Raw genomic sequence first — 10,053 nt, 5'->3', positions numbered from 1 at the left:
TAATTTTTACAGTTTTTACAAAGGTGTATACCTGTGTGGCCACCACACTTCATGTTATACTTTGCATATCTGCTTTTCAGATTCATTTGTGTTGTTATATGTTACTTATTGCTTATGCGTTACTTATTCCCGTGGATGGAAAATCTGCAGTTTGTTTATTTCCCTGGTTGATAGATATTTGGGTTATCTCCAGTTTGGCTATTATGACTAAAACTGTTATGAACATTTTAATACAGTTTTTGAGTGGACATATATTTTCATTTATCTTGGGTAAACACCAAGAAGTGGGCTTTCAAGGTTGTATATTAAGTATGTGTTTAACTTTATAAGACACCGACAAACTATTTTCTAAAGTGGTTGTACTGTTTTATTTTATTTTATTTTTGTGGTATGCGGGCCTCTCACTGTTGTGGCCTCTCCCGTTGCGGAGCACAGGCTCCGGACGCACAGGCTCAGCGGCCATGGCTCATGGGCCTAGCTTCTCCACGGCATATGGGATCTTCCCAGACCGGGGCACGAACCCATGTCCCCTGCATCGGCAGGCGGACTCTCAACAACTGCGCCACCAGGGGAGCCCGGCTGTACTGTTTTAAATTCCCACCAGCAATGTTTGAGAGTTCCAGTTGCTCTATAGCCTGTGCAGTATTTGGTATTACTGATAGTGTTAAATTTTGGCCATTCTCTTGGGTGTGTAGTGGTAGCACATGTGGCTTTACTTTGCCTCCCCTAATGCCTGATGATGTTGATGATCTTTCCATGTGATCCCTTCCCATTCTTATGTGTTCTTTGGTAAAGTATCTGTTCAAATCTTTTGTCCCATAAAAAAAATTGGGCTGTCTTATTAATATATATACACATATTTTAAATTTTGTTGAGATATAGTTCACATACCATAAAGCAACCCATTTAGAATGTACAATTTTATGGTTTTTGTATATTCACAGTTATGCAAATACCACCACAGTCTAATTTGGAACTTTTGACTGTCCCCAAAAGAAACCCATACCTGTTAGCAGTCAGTATCCATTCTCTCCCCACCCCCAGCCCTAATCTACTTCCTGTCTCTTTAGATTTGCCTATTTTGGATATTTCATATGATGGAATAACAGAATATTTTATCTTTTGTGACTAGCTTCTTTCACTTAGGGTAAGGTCTTCAAGGTCCATCCATGTTGTAGCATGCATCAATACTTCATTCCTTTTTACTATGAAATAATATTCTGTTGTATGGATATACCACATTTATCTGTTCATTAGTTGATTGACGTTAGGACTGTTTCCACTTTCTAGCTATTATAAGTAATGCTACTATGAACATTGTGTACATGTTTTTGTGTAGACACGTTTTCATTTCTCGGGTATATAGATATATGTGTGCAAATATTTTCTCCCTCTTGAAGAAGTCTGTGTCTTCCCTCTTGATTTTCTTGACAGTATCTTTTAGAGAGCAAAATTTTAAAGTTTTCATAAATTTTAATTCATCAATTCTTTTCCTCTATGACTCATTCATCCTTTTTGTATCTTATCTAGGAAATCTTTGCCTAATCGAAGGTCACAAAGAATTTGTTTTCTTCCAAAATATTTATAATTTTAGCTCTTATATTTAAGTATGCAATCCAGTTTGAAACAATTTCTATGTATGGTGTGACATCAGGATCGAGTTCATTTTCCTGCATGTGGATATCTTATCAGCAGTACATTTTAAAAGTTGATCAGTTAAACATTGGATTATCTTGGCACCTATGACAAAAATCAATTGACTATGAATATGTGGATCTCCTCCTAACTCTTAATTCTGTATTCTTGATCGATATGTCCATTCTTATACAACCCTGTATTGTCCATTCAGTACAACCCTATATTAACTACTGTAGCTTTATAGTAACACTAGAAATCAGGTAGTCTAAGTCCTCCAACTTTATTCTTTTCCAAAATGTTTTTCTTACTTGAAGTCTTTTGCATTTCCATATAAATGTTGAATAAGCCTGTCAGTTTCTACAAGTATGTGGCTGCAATTTTCACTGGAATTGTGTTGAATCAATAGATAAATTTGGGGAGGATAGGGACTTCCCTGGTGGCGCAGTGGTTAAGAATCTGCCTGCCAATGCAGGGGACACAAGTTTGATCCCTGGTCCGGGAAGATCCCACATGCCGCGGAGCAGCTAAGCCCGTGAGCCACAACTACTGAGCCCGTGTGCCACAACTACTGAAACCCACGTGCCTAGAGCCCTTGCTCCGCAACAAGAGAAGCCACAACAATGAGAAGCCCATGCACTGCAACGAAGAGTGGCCCCCGCTCGTCGCAACTAGAGAAAAACCACACACAGCAATGAAGACCCAACAGACAAAAATAAATAAATAAATTTGAAAAAATTTTTAAAAAATAGATAAATTTGGGGAGGATTGACACAGCAATGACATTGAATCCTCTGATCAATAAACATGGAATATCTTTTCATTTTCATTGCACCTTTAATTTCTTTCAGCTGGGTTTTGTATTTTTCAGTGCCTAGGTTTTGCCTGTAGTTTGCTAAATTATCCCTAAATATTTCATACATTAAAAAATTAAATTTCCATTTACCCCTACCATAAGAATATGATAGATTTTTGCATAATGACCTTACTTATATCCTGTAACCTTGCTCTCACCTTTTCTAGTTGCTTTTTTGTAAATTCTTTTTTTCCAACATAGACAACCAAGCTGTCTGCAAATAAAAAGTTTTACTTCTTTTTTTTCCCCAATCTGTATGCCTTTCATTTTTCTTGTCATGTTGCACCTCGTGGGACCTCCAGTACAATGCTTAATAAAAGGGTGAGAGCAGACATTATTGCCTTGTTAATAATTTTAGGAAGAAAGCATTTAATTTTTCAAAATTATTAACTATAGGGTTTTTTTTGCATGTGCCATCAGGTTGAGGAAACCCCCTTCTATTCCTAGGTTGCCAAGAACTTGTATGACTTGGTGTAGAATTTAGTCAGATGCTTTTTGTACACCTGCTAAGGTGATATATAGTTTTTCTTTTTGCTCTGTAAATATGATGTAAATATGTAAAAACTATGTAAATTTCTGGTTTACAAGGTGGTTTTTGAATCCAAAAACAACCTTGCAGTCCTGGGATAAATTCCCCTTAGTTGTAATGTACTTTCCTTTTGATAAACTATTCAAAATGATTTCCTAATATCTTGTCAAGGATTTTTGCATCTACATCCAGGGAGCTATTAGTGTGTAGTTTTTGTTTCTTGTAATATCATTGTTTGGTTTTCCTATCAGGTTAATGCTGCTTCACAGACTAAGGTGGGAAGTGTTTTCCTCTTTTATTTTCTGGATGAGTTTGTGTAGAATTGGTACAATAACTTCTGTAAATTTTTGGTAGAATTCACCAGTGAAGCCATCTGGGCTTGGAGTCTTCTTTGTGGGAATATTTTTAACTAGAAATTTCTTTGTGATTGGACTAATCAGGTTATCTGTTTCTCCTTTAGTGAGTTTTGGTATTTTGGACATGACATTGTCATCAAAGTTGTCAAATTCATTGGCATAAAGTTCATAATACTTCCTTTTCATCCTTTTACCCTGTAGAATCTGCAAGAAGATCTTCTCTCTCGTTCTTGGTGATTTGTCTCCTTTCTTTTGTTCTTTGATCTATCTGGCTAGAGGTTTATCAATTGTATTAATTTTTTCAAAGAATCAGATTCTGATTTCATTGTTTACTCAATTGTTTTTGTTTTCTATGCCATCGACTTCTGTCTTTTACTATTGCCTCCTTTCTGCTTGGCTTGGGTTTAATTTTATTCTTTTCCTAATTTCTTAAGGTGGAAGCTTAGATGACTGCACCTTCTATTTTTTTCTAATAAAAGTGTTTAATGTTATAAATTTTCTTACATGCACTGCTTTACTGCACACTGCAACTTCTGATGTTGCATTTTCATTTTTACTTTGTTCTTCATAATTTATAATGGTCATAATTTACTTAGAAATGTGTTGTCTAATTTTCAGTAGTTTTGCGGAGGGGGGCGGATTTTCCAGATGTATCTGTTACTGATTTCTAGTTTAATTATTTTGTAGTCAGAGAAAAACCACTTTGTTTGCAATTCTTTTGAATTTGAGGGTTGTTTTATGGCCCATAAGATGGTTTCTCTTCATGAATGTCCCATGTGTTGTTGGGAAAAATGTGTATTGTTGAGTGGAATGTATTTGTTCACTAGAACAGAGGAATTCATGCTTTTTTTTAGGTTCAGAAGACAAAGACCATATTGTGGTTGTTCTAATTGATCTTAAGAGATCTGTTCTGAGTTTGCATTTTCACGTTTTCAAGGCTAATTTTACGTTTGCACAGATTTGAAAAACCCTTGCCCTTGCTTTTCTTTTTCACCATGTTATAAGATGTATTTTGGTCTTGCTGACATTTTCTACTCATGTTACTTAAGGCCAGGATTCAGTTTACATGTAGATGGTGTATGCTACTCTTAAGTGAGATGTGAGGCTGGCTAGTTAAGGGCGTGGCTCTTAGAGTCAGGTGGACCCATGTTCCAGTCTTTATTCTGCTACTTAATACATCTGTGTTCATGGGCACATGGTCTTTCAATCTTGCAAGGCTTTTGTGAAATCAGCTTTGACAACAGCAGTGAAGCACCTGTGCATGGTACAAGTCAGGGACAAATGACACTCTTGCTGTCATGGGACTTGGGGGAGTGATGGGAGGCGTTCACACGGTTTCGTTTTCAGCACTTGTCTGATGAACCTGGATCCCTTTCTCAGCCGTTTCTCCGTATGTATCGAGCACCTGCCTTCTTTGAACTGCTCTTTAGTGATTATAGTACCAGTGTCTCCTCAGAAGGGTTATTTATTCTTATTTTCTAACCCTATACAATGAATTTGTTTATTGGGTAGCTCTTCTCGGTGACAGAAGCAATGAGGCACCATGCTTATAATGATCGCCCAGGAACGTGAGGCCGTGAGAAGGGGAGGGGGTCCCATCAGTTCCTACCAGAGGCCTTGAATGCCTGTGTCATGTACCACTGGGTTAAGCACCAGAAAGACGACACCTAGAAATAAGCTCGCACATCAGAGTAGAAAGGCAATAGGAAAGGTATAGTTTACTATTTGTCTGTTATGTCTAGTGTTTAGTAGGGCCTGAATAAAAAAATTATTAAATTGCTGAAATCACTGAACATACACAGAAGCAAAAGAGTAGTAAAGAAAGACACAGCTGAGCCCTGTTAACGTGCAAATTATATTCTCGTTCAACCAACGTGGCCGCGTGCACTTGGGCCGGGCACTCCGCCAGGTGGGCACTGGGGCGGGTGACCCAGCGGCCGCCACGGCCCGTCCTGGTGGGCGGGGTGCGAGCCACAGCAGAAGGGCTGAGGTGAGGAGGCAGGTACAGGGGCTGTGGGAGCCCAGAGGAAAGGCACCTAACCCAGGCCCCCCGCAGGGTGAGAGGCCACGGGATCAGGAGTGAGGGGCGAAGGGTTTCGGGAAGAGGAAGCAAAGCTCCGGGGAGGCCATTCGTTAGTTGTCACCTCTGACCTTCCCAGAAACACCCAGCCGCAGGAAAATCCACGATTTAGCGGGGAATGTCTACACCATTCAGTCTCCCCAGACCCAGCCCAAGATAAACCAAGCGCAGGATGACGGTATAATACCCCCATGTATGTCACAGAGTTTTCCAAAGAAAATCTTGATAATGATTAAAAGAATGACAGCACGTGAGTCAGGCTTGTTGATGCATTTTATTGTGAGATGGGGGAGTCTGGTAAAAAACTAGAAAATGACCATGGTGTAACAAGGAACTTAAAAATGAAGAGTCAGATTTGTAACTTACATACATGAATACAGGAACAAATTGGCACAAAATGTTAAACGTTGTTCCCAGCACTGTTTATATAAGGTTGCCCTAGCTTGGCTTATAAGGAAATGAGACTTCATGGTTAGACTAATCTCTTAATAAAACCGCAGAGCATCATGCTGTTAGTCACACAGTGAATTTCAGAATTTAAGAGTTTTTATATTAAAAACTGGGTAAAGGTAAAATGACTTGATTGTAGTTGTAAAACTAATACATTCCCATTTAAATTCTGTTCTACAGTCCAAGGCAAGTATAAATGTTAACATAACACTGTTAAATCAAATCTCAATGCAAGAGAACCAATTGCATCTCTACTTTAAATCTTATCAACTTTCCAAATTTTCATACTAAAATATATTATTGTATTAATACAAACTACAGTATTATACACTACACTGTGTAATAAATAAAGAAATATAAAAATAAGACACATAAATATAAAAGTTTTCTAAAACTAAAAGTACATATGTCAGTTAAGAAGGGTATTAATACTGCCAGGTTTGAAGACATACAGTACAAAAATGTTGCACAGATCTATAAACTAAAAGAAATAAAATAATACTGATAGGTAAGAATCAGCTAATGTTGTTAATAAACTGGGTCCATAATAACTAACATTTGGAAACAATTATGAGCCGAATAACAATGGCAGGTCCATGTTTGAAATGCAAGTACATGGATAAAGCAGATTAGAAAATTTCCCTTTCATTTCTGTAGAGAAATTCTGAAAGTCAATTAACGCAAAATGAATACTGAGGAATTATTAAAGGGTGAAATGTCCCAGTGTTTGGCTTCTCTGACAGAGTCAGTGGTTTTGAGTTTTATTTTAGAATTTCGATACAAGAAACAAATCAACAAATGCTAGTTATTGTAGGCCACGCATGAACGGAGGCTGGTCAGAGCCTTGAAAATACTGATAAATGGCACTTATAGCACACAGGTCTTGCTTAAGGCCAAAGGAGATACAAAGCTTCATATCACATCCTTCATATTTGTTTACCACGTACTCAAACACAATTACGAACACTGATCTGACGACTCTGCTGTCCTCACCAGTATCAACACTGTTAGTCCCTGCAATCAGAACTCAACGGCAATCTTTGCAACTCCATTTAAACCACATGAGTAAGAAACTTCAGCTCTTCTATCGGCTGCTTTCTTAAGGCTAACGATACACTTTAAATGAGAATACACTCTACTATGACATCTAAGTATTAGAAGTTACTACCTTCTAGGTTGAATTTAGAAATGGTAGTTAGCACGGTTTGGAACTGCATTATACTTCTCCGTGAAGGGAATTTTGTAGTGCAGAAGTTCTCACATTTTAAAAAACATAATAAAATACTGAAGCGGATTTAGCATATGTTTACCAATAAAAAATTATAAAATTTCTCCCAATTGTACAGCTTAAGAATAAACCAACATAAGAGTGATAATACTGATAAAATGAAACAATGCCAGATGCTTATCTAAGTAATCAGTTTCCTTTAACCTGTTGCATCTTTGCTTTCTGAGTCATTAAGTTTTCTAATCTGCTTCATATTACAAACTTGTTCCTAACTTTGAAAAATGCATGAAAAATTACTAGGTCTGAGGTTCAGGCACACCCGGATTTTTTTTGTGTGTGTTTTTTTTTTTTTTTTGGTATTTTGTATTTTTTTAAATTTTTACTTTACACAGTAGTGAACAGAAATCACAGTATACAGGTTACTGTGTTTCCGTGAAAAGCATGTATAATATAGAACAAAATTCATTACCAATTAGAATTTTCTTTCTTTCTAGAAAAACGATCAGGCCTCATTTGTCTTCTCTTCAGACACCTGCCCGCCGCCCTGGCTGACTTTGTGTTCTAAGCTGCGGGCTGGGCTTCCAGCCCCTGTGCCCTCCCTCGCACCTTCAGAGCTCGCTCCCTCCTCCCCCTCGTGCCCCTCCCCCTCCTCCCCCTCCCCCGCCTGCGGTCCTCCACTTTCCTTTTCCTCCTGCAGGTCCTCCGTCTCCCTCTCCTCCTCCTCCTCCTCTTCCTCCTTGTCACTGTCCTCATCCTCCTCCCGCGTGGAGCTCTCCCTCTCGTCTGAGTCGCCCTGCGAGGGGGAGGCGTGGGCCCCCGCGTGGTGTGCGGACGGGCCCCCCGGGCCCGCAGCCCCCGGCTCGGGCCCCTCGGCCTCCCTCTTACAGTAGGAGTAGCGGTGGTTCATGTGCTGGGAATAGGAGCCCGAGTGGGAGAAGCGCTTCCCGCACTTGTCGCACTGGTAGGGCTTCTCCCCGGAATGCAAGCGCGTGTGCTCGATCAGGTGATGCTTGTGTTTAAACGCCTTTTTGCAGATGCCGCACTCGTGAGGTCTTTTACCTGAAAATAAGGGTACAGCTATGAAATAAGATGGCATTAAGCCGATAGCCTTCGGGGCACTTCAGGTTATGGAAATTGTTATAAATTTGTTTTTCCAAAACTGCCAGGTTCATGAGCATACATACCTGTGTGTTCGTATTTATGTCTCAACAACGAGCTACTCTTCTGGAATATCTTATCACACAAATCACAAGCATACATTCCATTTTCTGTCTTTCGCATTTTCTTTTTGGGTGGCGTGGAATCAGAGTCATTCTGATCTTCTACATTTGATACTCCTTCTGAGCTAGTGTCTTGCCTTTCATCCTAAAGGAGAAAACGAAGTGGGACAATTTCATTTAAAATTACAAGATAAACGAGAGACATAAATAAAAGCACAGATTAAAGAACTACTGTGATTTACACTTTCAACAACTTGACCAAAGCAGGCTCCAAGGGGAGGGCCAGGTGACAGGTGGGGCTGACACAGACAAAAGGGAGGGGCGCTACAGCCACAAGCGCAGCAAACCCAGGGCCAGCTGGCACCGAGAAGAAAGGACACGAAAAAGAAATAATACAAAACGCAGTACTAACACAGTCCACCTAGTTCCATATGAATCATTAATTTATGAGAAATTGGCAGAAAGTTTTAACTTACGAGTTTGCTAAACAATCACAGATTTCTGACTGCATCACTTACCTTCACTTTTTCATTCTGGGTTTCACTAAGCAAAAATTAAGATTCTGTTTTTTAAAAGTGGTCTTTAAATTGTATCTTCCAGAATCTTAGAGTTTCATGAATTAAACTCCATTGTCTCCCTATCACTTTTCTAAGGAGCAAGATGGAAAAACAATGTAGGAGGGTCTACATTTTTAAACAAGAACACTTGCCAGACAATGAATCTTTAAGAGTTTCGGGTTAGGGATAGGGTTGGGGAGGAAACTTGGGCCTCCTGTCGGTAAAATAATTCTTCAGGGAGTATGTAGTGGGATTGGGCCCCTAAGGTCCTGCGTCTTTTCTGAAGTCTTCCATTCTAAACTCACAAATTTTCTACAAGTTCAGAGGTTTTCCACATTTCTCACGGCTTTGTAAGGCGGGAGAAGTGCCGACATTTTTCTGGCATTTGTGAGCTGCTAATGGTGCTAAAGGGACTCTATTTTCAACGTTATTTGATCTAGTTGGATGATTAACTGAAATGTTTGTGGTTCCCTGTTTATTATTCAAAGGTGTGAAGAGTGTTTTATACACCCAAAATTTAGACTTAGAAATTTAGCCATGTGAAAACTTTTTCAAGAGTTACCACAATTATGGGAAGCCCATTGGTAGCAATAGTTAAGGAGAAAAAAGCAGCAAAACACACTTGAACAGGATACTGTAATTATTTTAGCTGAACCTACTTATAGCAAATATTTGGAAAAAAGATTGAATCAAATGAATACTAGAGATAAGTTTAATCAGAAATTGATGGAAAAAAATGGAGAGACATCAAGGTCAGTGACATAGAAAAAGCCCGGACAGTGAGACACACAACAATCACACAAAATGGTTCTATCAAAACTGTCATGGATTTGGGGGGAGTTAAAGAGGAAAATGCAAACATAGATTCACAAGTATATTTCCTCATATATCATTATGATTGAACACTATTTAGTTTACAGCTTATAAAATCATTAGTAAATGCACTAGATGAATTCTTTATATACTTAATTTCTGTTTAATTAAAGGTTTTTTATAAACAGAGGTGTTAACACATAAAAAGTGAAAGCTAAGTTTGCCTGGTGTGAAATGTCTGTGAACAAATTCTCATTTACTAATGATCATAATCAACACAGAAAGTTACGAATTTTGGGAATCTAACTATAAAAACAGAAGTCTGATCA

The 10,053-nt window shown here is 38.7% G+C and overlaps 1 protein-coding gene across 2 annotated transcripts in view; it reads right to left on the bottom strand.

Moving 5' to 3' along the window:
- Positions 1–5,711: 5,711 nt before the first annotated feature.
- Positions 5,712–10,053, bottom strand: part of ZEB1 (zinc finger E-box binding homeobox 1) — a 195,329-nt gene continuing 190,987 nt past the window's right edge. For both annotated transcript variants that reach the window (XM_081230059.1, XM_081230060.1), the window contains exons 8-9: positions 8,319–8,499; positions 5,712–8,193 (exon numbers count right to left, since the gene is read on the bottom strand). In XM_081230059.1, coding sequence (XP_081086185.1) covers positions 7,637–8,193; positions 8,319–8,499 — 738 coding nt within the window. In that variant the 3' untranslated portion in view covers positions 5,712–7,636. The remainder of the gene's footprint in view (positions 8,194–8,318; positions 8,500–10,053) is intronic.

This window comes from Mesoplodon bidens (assembly GCF_964165515.1).
Source record: "Mesoplodon bidens genome assembly, chromosome: 3".
Lineage (NCBI taxonomy): Eukaryota > Metazoa > Chordata > Mammalia > Artiodactyla > Ziphiidae > Mesoplodon > Mesoplodon bidens.
This window is presented reverse-complemented; position numbering and strand designations above follow the sequence as displayed.